Source organism: Mauremys mutica, chromosome 3, assembly GCF_020497125.1.
Source record: "Mauremys mutica isolate MM-2020 ecotype Southern chromosome 3, ASM2049712v1, whole genome shotgun sequence".
NCBI lineage: Eukaryota > Metazoa > Chordata > Testudines > Geoemydidae > Mauremys > Mauremys mutica.
Genome location: NC_059074.1, coordinates 149,969,697 through 149,992,098, shown reverse-complemented (window position 1 = coordinate 149,992,098; position 22,402 = coordinate 149,969,697). Strand labels below are relative to the sequence as shown.

Here is a 22,402-nt window from a genome sequence, read left to right as displayed (position 1 = left end):
TCTTTTAAAAAGAAATAGTGGGTTTTTAAACTTACCTCCAAATACAATTTGTTTGCCTTCAGAGTATTTTCTATTTTTACTACCCTCTTTGCTTGCTCTGGTACTTCGAGACCCATCTTTATCATACACTTAGTCTCTCGGACAATCTCTAGAATTTTGGGATCAAAATTAACAAGCAACTTCCCAGTTTCAGGATGACGTACCAGTAGTGTAGCTTGTAATGCTGCAAGTAAATTAAAGTATATTTTAAAATAAATATTCATAAACTATTGAGTGTTTCTATTTTATAATGAGTCCTTATTAGACTTCTGAGAAAATGTGAATGATTGGGCATGAGGCAATTATGGGTTCAATCCTGCAAGGATGTAAGCACTTTCAGGAGCTGCTCAATTTCTTGCAGGAACAAGTCCAAGAAGATAATACTGAGACAGGAAGATCAAGGAAAAACAAAGCCAAATAAAACCCAAAATGTAAGGCTAGAAAAATGCTAAAATCCAATCCTGCAACCAGACCATACATGTGGGAACTTTTTCCCATAAGGAGTTCTGTTGGCTTCACGGGGGTTCCATGTGAGCACAAAATTCTACTTGCATGGATCTATTTTCAGAGTTAAAGTCCAGTGGTTCATCCTATTTTCTGTCTCTGATAGCAGCCTGTGCAATCAAAGTTGATGATAGTGTGATCTTCAGTCCAGCAGACCAAGGCATAACAAGAACAATGACTGGAAGCTGAAGCTAAATAAATTCAGACTAGAAATATGGAACAATGTTTTAACGGTGAGGTAATTAAACACTGGAACAGCTTACCAGGAACAGCTTACACTGGAAATATTTAAATCAAGATTGGATGTTATTTCTAAAATATATGCTCTAGTTCAAGCACAACTTTTGGACCGGAAGCAGAAATTAATATAGGAAGGGCTATTGTTTGCACTATGCAGGAGATCAGGCTAGATTAGCGGTTCTCAAACTGTGGGTCAGGACCCCAAAGTGGGTCACGACCCTGTTTTAATGGGGTCACCAGGGCTGACATTAGACTTACTTGGGGTCCAAACCTGAAGCCCGAGACTCACCGCCCAGGTCCGAAGACAAAGACGAGCCACACCATCCAGGGCCAAAGCCCAAGGGCTTCAGCCCTGGGTGGCGGGGCTCAAGTTACAGGCCCCCTGCCTGAAGCTGAAGCCTTTGGGCTTTAGCTTTGCTCACACCCAGGGTTGTGGGGCTCGAGCGTTGGCTTTGGCCGGCCCGGGGTGGTGGGGCTCAAGACAGCTCAGGCTTTGGTCTCCCCTTCTGGGGTCGTGTAGTAATTTTTGTTGTCAAAAGGGAGTCTTGGTGCAATGAAGATTGAGAACACTTTGGCTAGATGATCACAATGATCCCGTCTAAGCTTAAAAGATATAACTATGAATCAGGGCACCTCAACATGGTTTAGAGGCATTTAAGGTATGTTGAGGTACCCTGATTCATAGTCATATATTTAAACACAGTTATCTGTTGCTTTCAAGTTGCACGATATCTATAATATGATTGTAAGCTTTTCAGAGCAGGGATCATTTGGTTAAGCTTGTGCTTAACCCTTTGTAAGATCAGGGCCTTCCATTGTAATCTCTTCAGAGATGGACTGGTTTGTTTTTGGTGCCTAACACACTTTTGAAGCTCAGTGAACAAACAAATTAATAATAATTAATGTTTTAATTGCTAAAAAGTCATGTTATCTTATATCTGGGAGATTTTCTTTTTCTTTTATATATTACTACTTTAGCTAGTTGTACTATAATTCTTATTCAATATAACCTACATAACTAAAAATATAATGTAATACCAAGATAATTGTGCTTTACAAATAAATCAATCATTGGCCCCACCCTGCAAGTAGTTCCATAATGCAAACCCCTTCACCCACACAGTCATTCAGATGCAGGGGTCTGTCCTATCATGTATACTTGCAAAAGCAGGACTATAATTTGCATTTTAAAGGCTAAAATATTTAAAAAAATAATTTAAGTTGATTTTCTATAAATCTAGCAGTTGTCAACAACACACAAGAACAAATTGCAATAAAATGTTATAACAGGCAGAACAAGGCTGATGTGAAAAACTTACACACATTTATTAGAAGTCTAACATACCTAACTACTCACCATATTGTAGCTGAGAAATTTCCTTCACCCAAGCCATGTGATAGAGTACCTCAAATTCCACCAATACATAGGAAATTTTATTGAATAATCGAACCACTGCTTTACCTTCTGGACTTGTCAAGATATCTGAATTTTTCTATTAAAACATTGCAAATTAAAATTATGAACATATCAAACAGCGTTTCAACTTGATGTCAAATGAAAATTGTTTAAAATTATTTACTATGAATTTTTGAAGCTTTAAATCTCAAATTAAATTTATATTTAAAGCGTGCTATCAAGTATAGTATCATCCAAATATATGTCCTGCTGAAATCAATAGGAGATTGGCCTAAGTAATAAAAAAAACAAAAAAAAAACCTCTGCCTTTTTTTTAAATAATACTTTAAAAAGTGACAATTTTACTCTACTGTGTAAAGGACTTATAACTTCTGTTGAAATGGATGCCCAGCACTACTCAGGATTTGGATTAATCTGAATAAAGGAGATTTTTGAGGCTAAACACACACAAATTTCACTTTTATTATTACTTTAAATAATTACATGCAAAGCAATTAAATTATTCAAATTATAAATAATTTGGATTACAAAAAATGTCACATACAAAGTTATTAATCAAATAGCAAGGTGCTGTGGTATTTTTAATTTGATTGAGAACTTTTATTTATATTTATATTTGAAAACCAAACAGGATAGCACTTTGCTAGATGATGGACAGAGCATCCAGTAAGGCCTTCCTTACTGACTGGTCTCATCCTGCCTCATAGGTGCTATTATCTGTAATGATGAAATATATCTTCAAATGATACTTCATTCAATGATCTGAAAACATTTACTCAGTTCTCTGAAAACATCTGCTCAGTGTGTAGCAGCAGTCAAAAAGTTAACAATGTTAGGAACTATTATGAAAGGGATAGATAATAAGACGTATCATAATGCCATTATATAAATCCATGGTACGCCTGCACCTTGAATACTACATGTAGTTCTGGTCACCCCACCTCAACAAGATATATTATAATTGGGAAAAGAACAGAGAAGAACAACAAGAATAGTTGGAGGTATGGAACAGCTTCCATATGAGAAGACATAAAAAGACTGGGACTGCACAACTTAGAAAAGAGACAACTAAGGGGGAATATTAGAGGTCTATAAAAACATAAATGGTGTGAAGAAAGTGAATGAGGAAAAGTTATTCACATAACACAAGAACCAGGGGTCACCCAACAAAGTTAACAGGCAGCAAGTTTAAAACAAACAAAAGGAAGTACTTCTTCACACAATGCATGATCAACCTGTGGAACTCATTGCCAAGGGATGTTGTGAAGACCAAAAGTATAACTGGGTTAAATAAAGAATTAAACAAGTTCCTGGAGGATAGGACCATCAATGGCTATTAGCCAAGATGGTCAGGGACACAACCCAATGCTCTGGCTGTCCCTTAGCCTCTGACTGCCAGAAGCTGGGACTGGATGACAGGGGATGGATCACTCAATAATTGCCATGCTCTGTTCATTCCCTGTGAAGCATCTGGTACCAGAAAATGTCAGAAGACAGGATACTAGGCTAGATGGACCATTGGTCTGTCCCAGTATGGCCATTCTTCTGTTCTTATGACTGCATTTCCAATAATTCAATGCCTGCTACCACAGTGCTGGAGCACTTGTTTAATACTGAGTCAAATACCACCACTACCTGAATCCCCAGAAGTGCTTCTTGCAGAATCAGTGTTTTCCTAGCAATTTCACATGCAAATACTGATGTTGCCTCGCACATGAGAAGTGACAAGTTCAAGCCAGAGGTGGTCTTGTCACTGGATCACAAGTAAACCAAGTATGGATTGTTTATTAAATCTATAATTTTCCCTCACATCAGTAATGATCAACTTACATAAAAAAAGTTGATTGGTTCACTTATCCGCCGGAAAAGCTGCCTCACCCACAGTATCTTTCCTGCTACAGGGGGCATGTTTCGGGCAAGAGGAGGGTCATCTTTTTGAGCCTGGTAAAGCTAAAATAAATTCACTATTAGTAAATGTAAGGATATAAAATTGTTGAAAAATTAAAATGGTTTCCTCTAATATTTCAGATTAATATCTCTTCCCTGGCCAAAATGTAGGGAAATGATGGAGCTGCCAGTAATGGTTTCTTCACTAAAATAATAATATATTCTGAACAGATATAGCTTCTAAATGGAATTAAATGCCCAAATTGCTGAGAGAAATGGCTGGGGGCCTTCCTCCATGTGTTCGCTTGAGGTGGACCCAGCGGTGCCCCTGCTGCTGGCCAAACTCATGAAGGTGGGGCCTGAAGATGATCCAGAGGCCTTTCCTGAAACTTTTGAATGGGTGGCAAGAGCAGCACACAGGTCACTGTAGCAATAGGCAGACTTACTGGCCCCACACTTGACCAGGACAACAGAGGCTGCCTATTGTGTACTAGACCCAGTGATGGCATGGGATTATGCCCAAGTCAAAGCAGCCATTTTAGACTCGTTGGATATCCCAGAAATGTTCCACCAGCAATTTCATGAAGAATGATATTCCTCAGGGGCCTAGAAACTGCAGGACTTGTGCCAGCAGTGTCTAAAACCCAAGACAAGGACAGGGTTTCTACTGGCCTGAAGAAGAGCTCCTCCTGAGTTCTCCCTCACAAGAGTTCAAGAGGTCCACTTCACATCAACAAGCCAGGTGAGACCAAATATATTACCACCCTAGATCTTACAAAGGGATACTGGCAAATCCCACTAACTCTGGAGTCTCGAGAAAAAACAGTCTTCCCCTCCACACACACAGCCTACATCAGTTTCAGACCATGCTGTTTGGGCTACATGGGGCCCCACCACCACTGTTCCAATGTCTAAAGGACAGCTAGACAATAGTAATGTCATGGCCTACCTCAATGATGTTGCTTTCTATAGCCAGAACTAGGAGGACACTGTGAAGAAGGTAGCTGCTGTACTCCAGTCCCTCAAGGAGAACCCCACAAAATGCTGTATAGGCATAGACAAAACTACTTACCTGGGATATACATTGGGGAATGGACAGATACAACTTCTTATAGACAAGGCACAGGCCTCAAAGGCCTGCCTTGTTGCCACCTCAAGGAAGTATGAGTGTCAGGCCCTGTGGGTCTTGAAGCCTGGTCCGCAGTGGCCCTCTGAATCTTCATGCTCCAATCCTCCACCCAGCAGCTAACAGACAACATCTGGGACTGGGATTCATGGAGCCCAACTGGGACACTAGCCCCACCCCCACATTCTGATTAGAAGAGCTCCAATGCTTCTGGATTTAAGCCAGAATTGGAAACAGGAAGTTGTCTGTATAACTGGGCTTCACCCTGCCACAGACTGCTGGTCTGGTGTTTATCTGCTCCTGCCTTCTGATCCTGACCTTCTGGCATCCTGACTTGGCCTGACTCTTGGTAACTGCCTCCTAATTCCTGCCCGCCGGTTGGTCCCTTGATTCTGATATCCTGGTATTCCACCCAACCTGATTGCTGGTAATTGGCTTCTGGTCCCTGGACCCATTCCTGACACTAACTCCTAGTTCAGGCCGCCCAGGCCCCAGCCCTGATAACCAGGTTTTGGAACTGGCAGGATCCTATAACTGGTTTGTGCCAGGAATATCATCTATTGCAGCCTCTCTCATCGATCTGTTCAATGACAGCAGCCTGAGAAAGTTCTGCTGGATAGAAACTTGTGAGAAGGCCTTTCAGACCCTAAAGGATCACCTCTGTGGGGAGCTTGTTTCTACAGCTCAGACTTCACCAAGGAATTCCTCCTACAAATTGATACCTCAGAAGTTGAGTTGGGGGCTGTCTCATCCCAGGTGGTCAATGGCAAGGAACTCTCCCTGAGCCACAAACAGTTCCTAAGAGAGAAGGCTTTCTCCATTATAGAAAAAGAGAGCTAAGCAGTGAAATGGGCAATACAGCCACTCCAATATTACCTTCTCAGAAGTAAATTAATCCTTGTCACTGATTACACCCGTGTTGGTGTCACTGGGCGTAGCTACCAGGTAACTCGGGGGGGTGGAAGACCACGAGTGTCGATGAAGCCCCCCTGCTCTGGGTCTAAGTGAGCCACAGTAACTCCATCTTGTGAACTTTAACCAACCTGCATGCTAACAGCCTAAAAGCAAAATCTGTGAGAGTCAGCTTTTTAGCAGACAGCTGCAGCTCCGCTTAAACTAGCAAAAGTAGTGAGGAGGCGGGGGAAGGAAGGGGAGAAGGCTTCATGTGCTGAACTGCCAAGGCCAACAGATAACCATACGAATGAGAACTTTTCTAACAAGCTATAATGTAATGCCTAATGTAGCTGCAGTTAACAAGGGAGGGGTAGAGGGGGATTGAAACAAAGGCTTTTACAAACAGCTTGACATATAAAAAGGGGAAACTGCTTGTTTTTGTTGCGCTGGATCTGAGATACTATTTCTCCTAGTGCCTGCTTTGAGATCTCAAAATAAACTTGGTTTTTGCTTCTCCACCCTGGTGTGTCAATCAGTGCTACGCACACTGGGCAACGAACCACTGCTGCCTCCTCAGGCCCTTTGGGCCGGCAACAGTTTTGGCGTCCCTGGGTGGGCTCGAGGCAAAATTTAGCCTTGCCCGGATCCCTCCTGGAGGCCGACGGATTGCGACAATGACCGATGCTCAGCGCGCACCGGTGAGTTCATCGGGGGCCTCGGCGGAGACGTGGTTTGGTCGACCCCGGAGGGCACAACGGTGCAACGCACTCAGATAGTGGAGAAGCAGCTACGGGCGACGGTGGGGAACCGGTCCTGTGGATCAGGTAGGAACAGTCCAGTGGTGTGGACTTTTGCCCGAGGCTCGGGACGCCCAGCCGTTGTAATTCCCACTAGACGAGAGAGCGTTTTATAGTGGGTCAAGGGCAAGCCCATGGTATGGGGCAAGGACAGGGTAAGGTTAGTAGGGCAAGGTGTACGCCCCTAGAATGCATTCTAGCACATTGGAAGGTGCTTGGTTCGGATCCGATGACTAAGAGTAAACTAAAAAGGTTCTGTACAGTTGACTGGCCTCAATATCAGCTAGAGGACCAGGAAAGGTGGCCACCAGAAGGATCACTTAATTACAACACGATCCTTCAATTGCTTTTGTTTTGTCAGAAAACTGGTAAATGGAATGAACATCTCTATGCATATATGTTTATGATGTTAAGAAATAGGACTGACATTTTACATAAGTGCCATTTGACTTTGACAGACTCGGTAGTGACTGCTGCTAATCCCCAGAACCCTCCCACGGTTGTAATGGCAGAATCGGTGTCCCCTTCGGCTCCAACACCCCCACAGGTTCCAGGGAATGCCCCCTCGGTGGGATTGTATCCGTTGATTACTGAGAATGTGGTAGCCCATCCTGGAACACAGGAGCGTGCAGCTCAGATTGTGCCAGTGTACTCTCATGTTCCTTTTAACCCTGTACACTTAGCTGCCTTTAAGACAGAAGCAGGGGAATTCTCAACGAATCCAAGTCGGTTCATTTCAATCTTTGAAGGGTGTCTAGCTAGCCATAAGCCTGACTGGGATGATTGCAACATACTTATGAGAACTTTGTTGTCTGAAGTAGAAAGGAAGCAGGTTATAGCTAAAGCTAGGGAAGAGGCACAGATACAGCATGAAGCGGATAGAGATAGAAAACCCTCGCCAGAAGCTGCTGTCCCCACAGTGGACCCCAGGTGGAATCCGAATGAGGAGGGGGGTTTGAAGATGCTTAACTCCTATAAGGAATTGCTTATGTATGGCCTTAGGCACTCGGCTGTCCGACATAACAACTGGGCAAAGCCGTATGAGCTAATCCAGGAGCCAAAAGAGAGTCCAGTGGCTTTTCTACAGCGTATTCGGGATACCATCCGGCAAAGTACTAGTGCAGACCCTGACAATGCAGCAACTGAGGCAATTATAAAAGGTATCTTTACTAGCCGTGCGGCCCCTGATATTAAAAGGAAATTGCAGAAAAAGGAGGATTTAATGGGAATGTCTATGGCTCAGATTTTGGAGACTGCCAACAGGGCCTATGCCCTTAGAGAGGGAGAGAAGGAAAAAAGGCAAGTGAAAATGATGGTAGCGGCGGTGCAGGCCGGCGGCAGAGAAGGGTCACAGAAAGGTGAAAGGGGCCGGGGAATGAGAGGCCGTGGACGTGGGCGCCCCGGTCCCCGGGAAAGGCGTTTGGGGCGCAACCAGTGTGCCTTATGCCGGAAGGAGGGGCATTGGAAAAATGAGTGCCCTGAAAGGGAAGATACCCCCATGATGGCAACAGAGGATCAAGATTAGGGGTGTCAGGGGAGACGGACCATCCTGCCCCCGGAACCCCGAGTAAAAATGAGGGTGGGAAATTCAGAAATAGACTTTTTAGTGGACTCTGGAGCAGCACGAACTGCCGTGAATCAACCCCTTCAGCTGCCAGTAGCTGACTCCCTTACAGTGATTGGTGCCACGGGGAAGGGAACCAGGTGCCCAGTATATGCCCCAGCGGAATGTGCCTTGGGAAATACAACTGTATCTCACAAGCTGGTTTACCTCCCTGACTGTCCAACACCCCTATTAGGACGGGACCTGCTTTGTCGTTTGGGTGCCACTCTGCATTTCACTCAAGATGATATAACCCTTACCTTACCCCCTGAGAATGCCTGGATAATGGCCCTTGCAGTTGAACCCTCAGCCATGCAAGCCCCAGAGTGGAGCCAGTGGGAGGACCAGGTGTATCCCCTTGCTTGGGCATCAGGGGTCCCTGGAAAGGCAACCCATCACACCCCTGTTAAGGTTCAACTCCTCCCAGGAAAAAACCCAGTGCGGATCAAACAGTATCCAATTAAAAGGGAGGCCAGAGAGGGACTGCAAAAGACTATAGCTCGATTCCTAGAGCATGGGGTACTACGAGAATGCCAATCAGCTTGGAACACCCCCATCCTGCCCGTGCAAAAGCCTGATGGGACGTATCGGCTGGTACAGGACTTGAGGGCAGTCAATGAGCGGGTTAAGACTCTGCACCCCCTTGTTCCAAATCCGTATACACTGTTAGCTTCTATAGGGGGGCAGTATACCCATTTTTCAGTCCTAGATTTGAAGGATGCTTTCTTTACAATTCCAGTTGATACCCAATCTCAGGAGATTTTCTCCTTCGAGTGGGAAGGCATAAAAAGGGTTAAGAGACAACTCTGCTGGACTGTGTTAGCACAGGGATTTAAGAACTCCCCTACGCTTTTCGGCCAGGCGCTGGCCAAAGACCTGGAGGAGTGGAATACTCCGGACGGGATTCTCCTCCTGCAGTATGTGGATGACCTGTTAATAGCGGCGGTGGGGTTAATCCCTTGCCTCCACGCCACTGTGAGCCTCCTGAATTTTGTTGGGCTCAGAGGATACCGGGTGGCTCGGAACAAGGCTCAAATTGCCCTCTCAGAAGTACAGTACTTAGGGTTTCACATAAGGCAAGGAGAACGGCAGCTCTCTAACGAGAGAAAGGAGGCTATTTGCCAGATTCCTATCCCAAGCAACCGGAAAAGGCTTAGAGCATTTCTGGGCATGGCAGGCTTTTGCAGAATGTGGATCCCAGAGTTTGGACTGTGGGCAAAACCTCTGTATGAATGTGTTAAGGGAGCGGATCATGACCCCTTTCACTGGTCCCCAGAAGCGGACAGGGCATTTAAAATCTTAAAGAGGAAGTTAATGGAGGCTCCAGCCCTGGGTTTACCGGATCTATCTAAGCCGTTCCAACTGTATGTACATGAGAGAAAAGGGGTAGCCCTGGGAATGCTTACTCAGCTGTTAGGTGCTTGGAAACGTCCTGTAGCCTACTTTTCCAAACAACTGGATCAAGTTGCCAAGGGTTGGCCGGCATGCTTGCGGGCGGTCGCAGCCACGGCCCTGGTACTTGGGGAAGCTGAAAAACTGACACTGGGAGGAGCTATGCACGTGTACACTCCCCACATGGTCCAAGCCCTGCTGGACACTAAGGGTGGTCTCTGGCTCACTCAGGCTCGGGTGGCTCGGTACCAGGCAAAATTGCTAGAGAACTCTGAAGTTACCTTGCAAACCTGCCCCACCCTTAATCCAGCTACCCTGCTACCAGAAACAGAAAAGCAGGAACATGACTGCCTGGATGTCATAGATGCCCAATACTCCAGCCGCCCAGATTTAAAAGATCAACCGCTCTCAAATGCAGACTGTGAGTGGTATACTGATGGGAGCAGTGCTGTCATAGATGGGCAAAGGAGGGCGGGCTATGCTGTTGTGACCCTCTACGATACAGTGGAAGCAGAGAGTTTACCTGCTGGAACATCTGCCCAGCTTGCTGAACTAGTAGCCTTAACCCGTGCACTTGAACTGGCAAAAGACAAACGGGTTAATATTTTTACTGACTCAAAATATGCTTTTGGGGTATTGCATGCTCACGCTGGTCTGTGGAAACAAAGGGGAATGTTAACTGCTCAGGGTTCTCCGGTCAAGCATGGGTCTCAAATTCTCCGGCTTTTAGAAGCAGTACAGCTCCCCTCAGCGGTAGCAGTGATACATTGCAGAGCTCACCAGAAGGAGGATCAGGATGTAACCAAGGGCAACGCTAGAGCAGACAGGGAAGCCAAACGTGCTGCTACCCTGAAATCACCAACAGAGGAGAATGCCCAAATGCATGCCCTCATTCCATCAGTAGGTGAGCTTGCAGCCCCTAAGTACTCCTCTGAGGACAGATACCTGGCTGACAGGTTTGGTCTCCAGGAAAAGGAGGGATGGTTTTACTCCACAGAGGGAAAAGTCCTCTTGCCCAAGGGCTTAATCCGACCAGTGCTGCAAAAACTGCATCAAACCACCCACGCAGGCAGAGAGGCTCTTACTCAGCTTATGAGCAAGTATTTTCTAACCTCTGGACTTAGACCCCTAGCATCCCAGGTACAGGCTGAATACCTACTCTGCCAAAACAACAACCCTCGACCAGGAGTGCCAGTGTTGCCAGCTACCTTGGAACCTACCCCAGGCCCAGGATTGGTGTGGCAAATAGACTTTACTGAGTTTCCTAGAACCCAAGGGTACAGGTATCTCCTCGTCATGGTGGATCGCTTCAGTGGATGGCCCGAAGCCTTCCCATGTCGTAACAACACTGCCAAAACAGTGGCTCTTAAGTTTGTCAAGGAGATCATTCCCCGCTTTGGGCTCCCCCAGTGGATGGAATCTGACAATGGAACGCACTTCACATCTCAAATTGTTCAAAGGATTTCAGATGTCTTGCAAATCTCCTGGAAGCTACACACACCGTGGCGACCTCAGGCCAGTGGTGTAGTGGAACGTACTAATCAGACACTCAAGCGACATCTCTCTAAGATTTGTCAGGAAGCCTCTCTTAAGTGGCCAGATGCTTTACCCCTTGTGTTACTCCGCATTCGTGCTCTCCCCAAGGGCAGGTTAGGGCTTAGTCCCTTCGAGATTATGTTTGGAAGGGCATGGCCTCTGGATGGTACACCAGTTCTGTTAGGGGAGTGGGAGGTAGGCTGCGGGTTTTTGTCTCAGTACATGTGCTCTCTGTCTGCTGTTCTTTCTTCTCTTCACAGGTATACCAAAGATTCACAGCCTCCTCTACTGGATACCCCGGTCCACTCCTTGCAGCCAGGCGATTCTGTACTCGTTCGGACCTGGAAGGACGAGCCTCTCCAAGAGAAGTGGAAGGGACCCCACACTGTCCTGCTTGTTTCCCACACGGCGGCGAAGGTCGAGGGACACAAGAACTGGATTCATCACTCTCGACTGAAAGCAGTGCCTGCTCCTGAACAGTGGACTGTGCAGCCTGCTAAAGAAGCAGCTTCTAGCGACGACTTGGGACTTAAGCTGCTATTTAAAAGACAATAAGAGTCACTGGGAATGCCCTGTGATCTCTCTGACCAGCCACAGCGCACTTCCCACGAGCACCCTGAACATTGGTTTTATCTATTCACAGAAGGCCGACCTAATTTCTGGTCTTGGTCCTTTTATTTTCTGATTTGTTTGGTGGCTTTCATTCTTATCCATTGGGCATTTGGGTTGCTGTAATTGCCAATATGGGTTCAGGTTTAGGGTCTCTCACAACCTTCCTTTTTGTTACAGAGGTATTCCTTTTGTTCCCTTCTGCTACACCCACAGCACATGCAGAATGGGGACCTCTCCCTACAGATATGGCTACCAATACATATGAAGCCCTGAAAATTGCTTTTGCCCGTGAGTTTAATCTCTCCAACTGTTGGATATGTGCCCAGATTCCCCATCATTCAGCAGGACTGCCCTGGCGTGCGGTTCCCCAAAATTGGTCTGATATTTGCCAGGAAATATTGGTAACTTCTTATAATATGCGGCAGCCTTTTATGTCAGGCAGAGTTGGAGGAAGCCTAAGCCATAATTGTTCTCAGGAGCGCTTTTATAGTTTGACCAACAGCTCCTGGCAACCCTTTGGCAACCTCTTACAAAAACCTACCCCCATCAGACTCCGGGTTGTACCCCAAGGTCTGCTTTGTTTTAGGGAGCCTTCTTCACCTAAGGCCCTCTGGTTTGCAGGTAATAGTTCCTGTCACTATTACTTGTCTCCAACAACTAATGTTACAATCCCCTTTCTCAACAGCACTGGCCAGGATACTGGGGAAGGGCTCCAGTACTGGCCCCCTCATATTGCCACCCAGCGCCAGCAGGGGATTAATGGACTGGTTGCTAATGGACAGGCATTTTTTATATGTGGCCGTAATGCCTACAAGTGGCTCCCACATGGGTGGCATGGAAGTTGCTATAAAGGATTCCTTGGCCCTCCCCTCCGTGTTGTGGCCCACGCTCCCTCAGGTCGCCCCAGGTACCACCGGTCCCTAAGCGCTACCCTTGAACCCATCGGTGAGGGAGACAGGTTTGGAATGATATTCCTCCCTTCCTATGGGGTAGGACGAATGGCCCAACTGTACAAGAGACTTTCTGTATTCCTTACTCGGTTTGCCAATGACACCTTGGCCATAGAAAAAGACATAAGTTCTGAGCTCTACCAACTCCGGTTATTATCCCTGCAAAATCGCCAGGCCCTAGCCTAGATTATATTTTAGCCTCACGGGGCGGGGTCTGTGCCCTTATTGGGGACGAATGTTGTACCTATGTCCCAGAATCTTCACAGGATATTAACAAGCACATCCTGTCAGCTGAACGGGCCTTTAACCTGTGGAAGGCCCAGGAAGCAGAACCTACTCTTTTTGATTCCCTCTGGGGTTGGTTACTTAATATAGGGGGACTAGGGGGAGGTATTGTTCACCTCCTGCTCACAGGTGTTGTAATCTGTTTTGTTCTCTTTCTTTTGCTCGCTTGCTGTAAAGTACTCATACATAAGCTTTGTACCTCCCATTCCCCAGATGTTCCTTTGTACCCCTTAATTGATGACCCTGATTGTACGGAACTTAATCGCTTTTTGTCTTCAGAGTATGAGAAAACTCTGCCAAAGGTTTGTTGAGTGTTCTCAAAGGAGGGAATTGTTGGTGTCACTGGGCGTAGCTACCAGGTAACTCGGGGGGGTGGAAGACCACGAGTGTCGATGAAGCCCCCCTGCTCTGGGTCTAAGTGAGCCACAGTAACTCCATCTTGTGAACTTTAACCAACCTGCATGCTAACAGCCTAAAAGCAAAATCTGTGAGAGTCAGCTTTTTAGCAGACAGCTGCAGCTCCGCTTAAACTAGCAAAAGTAGTGAGGAGGCGGGGGAAGGAAGGGGAGAAGGCTTCATGTGCTGAACTGCCAAGGCCAACAGATAACCATACGAATGAGAACTTTTCTAACAAGCTATAATGTAATGCCTAATGTAGCTGCAGTTAACAAGGGAGGGGTAGAGGGGGATTGAAACAAAGGCTTTTACAAACAGCTTGACATATAAAAAGGGGAAACTGCTTGTTTTTGTTGCGCTGGATCTGAGATACTATTTCTCCTAGTGCCTGCTTTGAGATCTCAAAATAAACTTGGTTTTTGCTTCTCCACCCTGGTGTGTCAATCAGTGCTACGCACACTGGGCAACGAACCACTGCTGCCTCTTCGGGCCCTTTGGGCCGGCAACACCTGTACGATGGTGCAGGACTACATAAACATATACTAGATACCTTTTAGTTCATGGCAGCAGCATCTACATCGGGGAGTTAGAGCGTATGGCAAATGGCCAACGCTACTGTGATGGGTCCCATGCTTTTGCTTGGTGTGGTGGGTCAGGGCACGAGCCCTGCCCCTATTCTTGGGCTCCACTAGTGCCCTGGAGGGGGAGAGGAGAGCAGGGAAGGGACCCAGGTCTGCCCCTTATTCTGCTCCCAGCTCCTTCAGCTTCACAGGCTTCTTACCCTCTTTCCCCTTGGGCAGGGTTTCTCTCAGTCCTCTGTACTGGGGAAGTCCCTCTGCCCTGCTTGGGCAGGGTCTCCCTTCCCCAGTACTCTGATTCTCTGGTCAACACCAGTACACCTCCAAACTACAGTCAGCTCTCCTTCCCTCCTCCTATCTGACTGAAGCATGGGGGTTTATTAGATCTTGGGCAGGGCCTTAATAGGCTCCAAGTGCTCTAATTAACCTGTAGTAACCTCGCCTTAGTCCACAGGGAAAAAACGGTTACTTACCTCCCATAACTGTTGTTCTTCGATATGTGTTGCTCATGTCCATTCCAATAGGTGTGCGCACACTGCGTGCACGATTGCCAGAAAGCTTTTCCCCTAGCAGTACCCATCGGGTCAGCTGTGTAGACCCCTAGAGTGGTGCCTTTATGGCGGTGTATATATGTCCCAGCTGACCAAGGGCCACCAAGACCTGTTTAGGAGGGTGGCAGTTAACCTTAACCTCCAGGCAGAGGAGGTTACAGAGGACTCGGATCCAATGGTGGACCTCTTCACTCCCGTGGGTCCTTCTAGAGTGGCCTTGCCCCTCATAAGGACAATTCAGAACACCACGAAGGTGCTCTGGCAAACCCCAGCCTCTATACCATCAAGGGCTAAAGGTGTCAAGAGACACTACTTTGTGCCCCAAAAGGGCTATGAGCACCTTTTTATCCACCCCCAGCCAGGGACTCTGGTGGTTGATGCGGCAAACCACAAGGAGCAGCAAGGACAGCCAGGCCCTGCACCTAAGTCACAGGATGCCAAGAAGCTGGATCTCTTTGGCCATAAAGTCTATTCGACTGGTGGGCTCCAGCTTCAAGTAGCGAATCAGCAGGCAGTGCTTGGCCAATACGCTTTTAATTCCTGGAGCTGCTGGCTAAGTTCCAGGAGTTAATCCCGGCCGATTCTCGCAAGGAGTTTGGTTTGCTCCTTAAGGAGGGTAGAATGGTGTCTAGGACCACCCTCCAGGCAGCACTGGATGCGGCAGACTCTGCAGCTCGAACCATGGCCACCACCATTGCAATGAGGCGCAGTGCGTAGCTCCAGGTTTTGGGTATCCCACTGGAGGTCCAGAACACCATACAGGACCTCCCCTTTGACTGAGAGGGCCTGTTCGCTCAAAACAGACACGCGCCTGCATAGCCTAAAGGACTCTTGGGCTACACACCCCAGTGCCTCAGAGAAAGCCCTTTAGACCTCAGCCCCCGTCCCACTTCTACCCTGGGCCTCCTAGATGAGATCCGTCAAGGAGAAGGGGCAGGAATAATAGGAGGCGCCCACTGCAGTCCTCTTTGGGCCAAGGCCAGGGTTCAGCCAAACAGCCCCCTGGCCCCAAGTCTAACCGCCTCGTCCGGCGAGGAGGAAGAAGAGATTACTGGGACGGGGTCTTCCTGCCCCTCTGGTTCTCTGGAGGTTGAGTCAGGTATCTCGGAGCTCCCCGTGACCAGAGGTTCAGGTGCCACCGATGTCGGTGGAGATGGGGCTGCGCTTGCCTGTGGCAGCTCAGCAGCCCTGTCTCACACGGGGTCCTTGGGGTCTACCAGCGATGTCACTGATGGAGGGACACGGGGGGCCGACACTACCGATACTGGCCTGGATCCCTGACCCTGAGCCTAGTGGTAGGCCCAAGGGGTCCAAAAGGGCCATTGTACTGGTCCCTCCCACTGGGGTGGCCAAGTGATGGCTGATGTAAGTTGTTCCACTGGCCTATGGTACCGGGATCGGTCCCAGGACCAGAAGCAATGGTGGCTGCAGCGGGAGACAGAAGATTCAGCATCTGACTCTGACGAGTATTCTTTACCCGACCACAGGGGAGCGGAGCCCGACGGTGTCAACGAGCAGTACTGGGGAGACGGAGATCGGCGCCGCAACATCATGGGCTTCCCCGATGATGAAACAACAGCAGTGCCACCATCGGTGCTGCCATTGGTGCCACGATGGATGTTGGAGCCGCCCATGGTGCTGGGCATGACGATGCAGTCAGTGCCATCACCGGTGTTACTAGCAGTGCCTGAGTTTGTTAAGCCAGACCCCACACCTGCGGGGCCAGGTACTGCGCCGTCATGGCAATGAGGTCTCGAGCTGCCTCATGTGTATCCGGAGTGGAAGGGAGGTCAAACTCTTCCTCCAAATCACCCCGGGTAGGGGAGTCCGTTCTTGCCTGACTCAATGGCTCTGCCACTGGGGCCAGAGTCAACGGCGCCAGTTCTTGAGGACCAGACCAAGGTTGTCCCACTGGAGTCCCTCCTCAGCTTCTTGCCAGGGGAATGTCCCCTGTCTCATTTCTTTTTCTTATGTGGCACTGGGGACTGCGAACAGTGCCACCTGGTGGCACTGGCCTTGCGGGCTGGGGAACGGTGCCGGTGCTCCCTGGTGGAGTCCTTCCTCAATACCAGGACATCCCGCACCGAGGCCAGTGCACTGCGTACCAAGGATGCTGGTGTTGGCTCTGGCTTTGGCTGAAGGGCTGCTCCATCAGGAGGAGCTTCAGACGATAGTCCTGCTCCCTCTTAGGCCTGGTCTACACTACGCGTTTAAACCGATTTTAGCAGCGTTAAACCGATTTAACGCTGCCCCCCTCCACACAAAGAGGCCCTTTATATTGATATAAAGGGCTCTTTAAACCGGTTTCTGTACTCCTCCCCGACGAGAGGAGTAGCGCTGAAATCGGTATTACCATATCGGATTAGGGTTAGTGTGGCTGCAAATCGACAGTATTGGCCTCCGGGCGGTATCCCACAGTGCACCATTGTGACTGCTCTGGACAGCAATCTGAACTCGGATGCACTGGCCAGGTAGACAGGAAAAGCCCCGCGAACTTTTGAATTTCATTTCCTGTTTGCCCTGATCAGAACGGGTGGTGATGCAGTCCCAAATCCAAAAAGAGCTCCAGCATGGACCGTACGGGAGATACTGGATCTGATCGCTGTATGGGGAGGCAAATCTGTTCTATCACAGCTCCGTTACAGAAGACAAAATGCCAAAGCATTTGAAACAATCTCCAGACAGAGGCCACAGCAGGGACTCAGCACAGTGCTGCGTGACAAGTGTAATGGAAAGCCAAAGAATCAAATGGACGCTCATGGAGGGAGGGAGGGGGTACTGAGGACTCCAGCTATCCCACAGTCCCCGCAGTCTCCGAAAAGCATTTGCATTCTTGGCTGGGCTCCAAGTGCCTGAAGGGTCAAAAACATTTTCCCGGGTGTTTCAGGGTGTATGTCGTCAATTTACACCCTTCACCCACCCACCCCCCCGAAAGAAAAGGGAAAAAAATAGTTTCTCGCCTTTTTTCAATGTCACCCTATGTCTACTGCATGCTGCTGGTAGACGGGGTGCTGGAGAGCTAAACAGCAGCATCCTCTCCCCTCCCCTCCCTGGTGGCAGACGGTACAGTACAGAAGGACTGGTATCCGTTCTCGTCATCAGCCCATGAGTGCTCCTGGCTGGCCTCGGTGAGGTGGGCTGGGGGCGCCCGGGTAAAAATAGGAATGACTCCTGGTCATTCCCAGCAGATGGTACAGAATGGCTGGTAACCGTCCTCATCATAGCAACTGGTGGCTGAGCTCCATCAGGCCCCCCCGCCCCATCATGTATAAAGAAAAGATTCTGTACTGCCTGGACTATCGTAGCAGTGGAAGGCTGGTCTCCTCTCCCCACCTACCCTTTAATGTCCTGCCTGGACTATCATAGCAGCTGGAGGCTTCCTCTCCCTCATTTTATCTCACTAAAAAGTCTGTGTTTCTTATTCCTGCATTCTTTATTACTTCATCACACAAATGGGGGGACACTGCCACGGTAGCCCAGGAGGGTTGGGGGAGGAGGGAAACAACAGGTGGGGTTGTTGCAGGGGCACCCCCTAGAATGGCATGCAGCTCATCATTTCTGCGGGATCTCTGACACAGAGCGGCTGTGCTCTCTGGTTCTCTAGCACACTTGCCCCATATTCTAGGCAGGACTGACTCTATTTTTAGACAAAACATAGGAAGGGAATGACCCAGGGGGTCATTCCCATTTTTGCCTATGTGCCCCCAGCTAACAGGATGTTTTCTTCTGTAGGATGCAGGAAGAAGTATAATAAATCAAGACTAATAAAATAGGATAAAAAATAAACTAGGAACTCTTTAGATTAGAATATATTTAAATATTGGAGATTTTATACTTACACACTATTTGAAATGTCTAATTACACAAAAAAGAATTACCTTTTTAGTAGCTTCAAGTTCTGCTACGTAATGCTGAAGAATAAGTCCAACAGTATGTGCTATTTCCTGCTGAAGACATGGCATATTCAGCTTCTGAAACCTATATTAGATTATAATCAAATTCAAGAAATTAGAGTGATTTCCTTTAAATAATGTTTCTGCAGAACTAATAACCTAGGATGGAACATTGGGATATATAAAGTTATATGAGCACTATGCAAAAACTAGAGTGTGACAAAAACAATTGCTCAAAGGATAAATCCTAGCCAAACCTGTCTGAGATTATCATTAAACTAAGAAACAGAGGAATGTTTAAAATATGCTAGAAAACCAGTATTCATCCATGGGCTTTCAAAGTCTGCATGGTCCATAAAGACACAAATACATTGTACTAGACTAGGTCATTCATTTTTAAATTAACATTACTACTTAAAAATATTTTGTAAGCATAATTTCCATTACCTTTGAAGTAGCTGAACTGAATGCTGTGAAGACAAAATTCTTCCAAAACAAGTGTTCATAAATGTCTGTATCTGCACCTAAGACAAATATGAGTATTTCCAGCTATATTAAATTTTATGGATGTGACTAATGACTAGTAATTTACATATTTCTGTATTAATTTACTATAGCTTTCCTACATGTTTAATAAGAGTATTTTACAAAAAATATACCTTCTTAATGTAATAAAAAGACACAGAAAGACCACTATGACAATCTAGAAAGAGAAAACAAGGAAGATGAAGACAAGAAATCATGGCTGTTTCTATGTTGTTTCAAATCATATATATTTGCATGTTCAACATATACATAATTGTCTCTGAATATTTTCTCTGAGTATTTACTGATAGCAGAAATTGTAACAACAGTTACTCCAAAGGTGAGTTATTAATAAAATAGATCTCAACTCCTTGGTCCATGCTCCTAATGTGTGACTGGAAGTGCAACATAGGGTCTTCTGGACCCCAGAGCTCAGATCCTGAAGACTGCTAAGACTCAAGGCCCACAAAGCCAAAGCCAAGTTTATTAGCAATAATAACAGCAAAACGAGACATAACCCATACATCCAAACTGAGCTCCCTTATTAAACCCATTACTGCAGTACCTATAAGTCTTACCTACACCAAAACTCTGGTAACTTTGTTATATATCATTGGGAGGGCATGCAACCTGCCCTGATCTTAAAGAGATGGCACCCTATCAACGAAGGTAATTCTAGTAGTTGGAATTCTAAAGCCATTAAACCTTCCTAAGGAGAGGCAGAGCAACTCCACTAGCTGTGATAAGCAATGAACCCCTTTAAGTGCTGTGATCACTCAGCCAACAACGTGCACGGACATACCCAGCAAAATTGCATGAATGCTCTCTAAGCCACTCATGAACTATACAGAGAGAGACACCAGCAAACCCCCCAACCCTTGCACCCCAGAAATATACCATTTTATGCTGCTCAAGACCTTCTCTTGAACAATGCAAGCTCATTAATTAGTTCACCACTTCATCAAAGGATAGTGAACATGCACCAGCCTTTGTAATCTGAGCAGATTCCTCAAGCACTTTAAATAAACTCACTGGTAAGCATAAAACATTAAAATAAGCTTATTAACGACAGAAAGATAGATTTTAAGTGATTATAAGTGCTAGGTGTAAAGGACAGAGATGGTTACATGAAAAATAAAAAATAAAAAAGTTTAGAATTTAGACTGCTATATCAGACTAAGCAAGATTCGAATCAAGCAGTTTTTCTATGTGTTCTAAGCAAGTCACAGTTATTAATACACAGGCTGAATTCCCTGCTCAGTCTGGGACCAAACTCCACACTTCAAAGTCTTTTTCTTCCCAGTGTTTTTGTTGCCTTCAGAGTAGATGTGGGAGGGGAAAGGTCCTGGCTGATGTTACAGACTCCAATTTATGCCGCCCAATCCATGCGCATGGAAAGATACTGTCTCAAACATAAGAGTCAGGGGTCGTATGTTCTATGTGCCCTGCTGAGACACCAGGCCTCCATTGTCTATGTGCTTCGGTAGGGATCCAGTGGAAGAGTGGATTCTCCTTAATGGGCCATCAACCCCTGGCTGGCTAGTCCTAATGTAAATCTGTCTTGGGGATGTTAGTTGCTCCCTTGTTGCCACCAAAAGGCCAGCTGTGGGCATCTCAGACTCAAAACATATTTCAGTAACACACAGAGCAAAACTTCATAACTTCACATACAACGGTAACACATTATTCAACAAGATAGTAATGTTCAAGAGATCATGACTTCTCAAATGACACCTCACAAAGCATAGTGATTGCACATGTCTATTCTACTTAGGTGACTCCCAGTTAGTACTTTTTGGTGGGACCTGGAGTCTACTTAAAAGAGTATTGCAGCACAGCTTTCCCAAAGTCTGAATCAGCTCTGGAGGTAGTGGTGACGGCATAATGCTTGGCAAAAGTATGTACCAAAGACCAGGTTGCTGCTCTACAGATGTCCAATAGAGGTATATTTCTTAAGGAAGCCACTGAAAGAGCCTGGGTTCTCATGGAATGAGCTGAAAGCTTACATGGAAGTAAGGTGTTAGCTACCTCATAACCAAGAGATATGCAAGCAGTTATCCGATTAGAAAGTTTTGAGCTGATATTGCCTTCATTTTCTCTGCACAGGATACAAATAGCTGAGGTGAGGTACTAAAGAACTTCTTCCCATCTATGTAAAAAGAGAGGGCCCATCTGACGTCCAGTGTCTGAAGACTCTCTTCATGCCTATTCATGGCAAATATAGTGCCCATCTTTAAAAAAGGGAAGAAGGAGAATCCGGTAAACTACAGACTGGTCAGCCTCATCTCAGTCCCCGGAAAAATCATGGAGCACGTCCTCAAGGAATCCATTTTGAAACACTTGGTGGAGAGGAAGGTGATCAGGAACAGTCAACATGGATTCACCAAGGGCAAGTCATGCCTGACCAACCTGATTTCCTTCTATGATGAGATAATTGGCTCTGTGAATACGGGGAAAGCAGTGGACCTGATATACCTTGACTTTAGCAAAGCTTTTGATACGGTCTTCCACAGTATTCTTGCCAGCAAGTTAAAAAAGTATGGATTGAATGAATGGACTATAAAGTGGATAGAAAGCTGGCTAGATCGTCAGCCTCAACGGGTAGTGATCAACAGCTCGCTGTCTAGTTGGCAGCCAGTATCAAGCGGAGTGCCCCAGAGGTCTGTCCTGGGGCCGGTTTTGTTCAACATCTTCATTAATGATGTGGATGATGAGATGGATTGCACCCTCAGCAAGTTCACAGACGACACTAAGCTGAGGGGAGAGGTAGATACGTTGGAGGGTAGGGGTAGTGTCCAGAGTGACCTAGACAAATTGGAAGATTGGGCCAAAAGAAATTCGATGAGGTTCAGCAAGGACAAGTGCAGAGTCCTGGACTTATGATAGAAGAATCCCATGCACTGTTACTGGCTGGGGACTGACTGGCTAAGCGGCAGTTCTGCAGAAAAGGACTGGGGATTACAGTGGATGAGAAGCTGGATATGAGTCAACAGTGTGCCCTTATTGCCAAGAAGGCTAATGGCATATTGGGCCGCATTAGTAAGAGCACTGCCAGCAGATCGAAGGAAGTGATTATTCCCCTCTATTCAGCACTGGTGAGGCCACATCTGGAGTACTGTGTCCAGTTTTGGGCCCCCTGCTACAGAAGGGATGTGGACAAATTGGAGGTAAATTGGA

General features: G+C 46.7%; 2 protein-coding genes across 4 annotated transcripts in view; one reads left to right on the top strand and one right to left on the bottom strand.

Moving 5' to 3' along the window:
- DNAH8 (dynein axonemal heavy chain 8) overlaps nucleotides 1–22,402 on the bottom strand; it is a 594,173-nt gene that overhangs the window by 419,674 nt on the left and 152,097 nt on the right. The window contains exons 15-19 of the mRNA XM_045010583.1: nucleotides 19,148–19,224; nucleotides 18,686–18,785; nucleotides 4,031–4,150; nucleotides 2,141–2,276; nucleotides 36–223 (exon numbers count right to left, since the gene is read on the bottom strand). Of these exons, the coding sequence (XP_044866518.1) occupies nucleotides 36–223; nucleotides 2,141–2,276; nucleotides 4,031–4,150; nucleotides 18,686–18,785; nucleotides 19,148–19,224 (621 nt within the window). The remainder of the gene's footprint in view (nucleotides 1–35; nucleotides 224–2,140; nucleotides 2,277–4,030; nucleotides 4,151–18,685; nucleotides 18,786–19,147; nucleotides 19,225–22,402) is intronic.
- Nucleotides 6,418–13,703, top strand: LOC123366810. Of its 3 annotated transcripts, none has more exons than XM_045010579.1 (2): nucleotides 6,418–6,441; nucleotides 11,696–13,703. In XM_045010579.1, exon 2 carries the CDS (start codon nucleotides 12,179–12,181, stop codon nucleotides 13,181–13,183), a length of 1,005 nt encoding a protein of 334 aa, XP_044866514.1. In that variant the 5' UTR covers nucleotides 6,418–6,441; nucleotides 11,696–12,178; the 3' UTR covers nucleotides 13,184–13,703. The 3 variants fall into 3 exon arrangements, with proteins under 3 accessions (XP_044866514.1, XP_044866513.1, XP_044866512.1); XM_045010578.1 differs by lacking the exon at nucleotides 6,418–6,441 and adding an exon at nucleotides 6,459–6,931; XM_045010577.1 differs by lacking the exon at nucleotides 6,418–6,441 and adding an exon at nucleotides 7,866–8,064.

What these genes read in the sequence shown, in the direction of transcription:
- LOC123366810 (XM_045010579.1), top strand. Translation starts at nt 12,179, where the DNA reads ATGGGTTCAGGTTTAGGGTCTCTCACAACCTTCCTTTTTGTTACAGAG.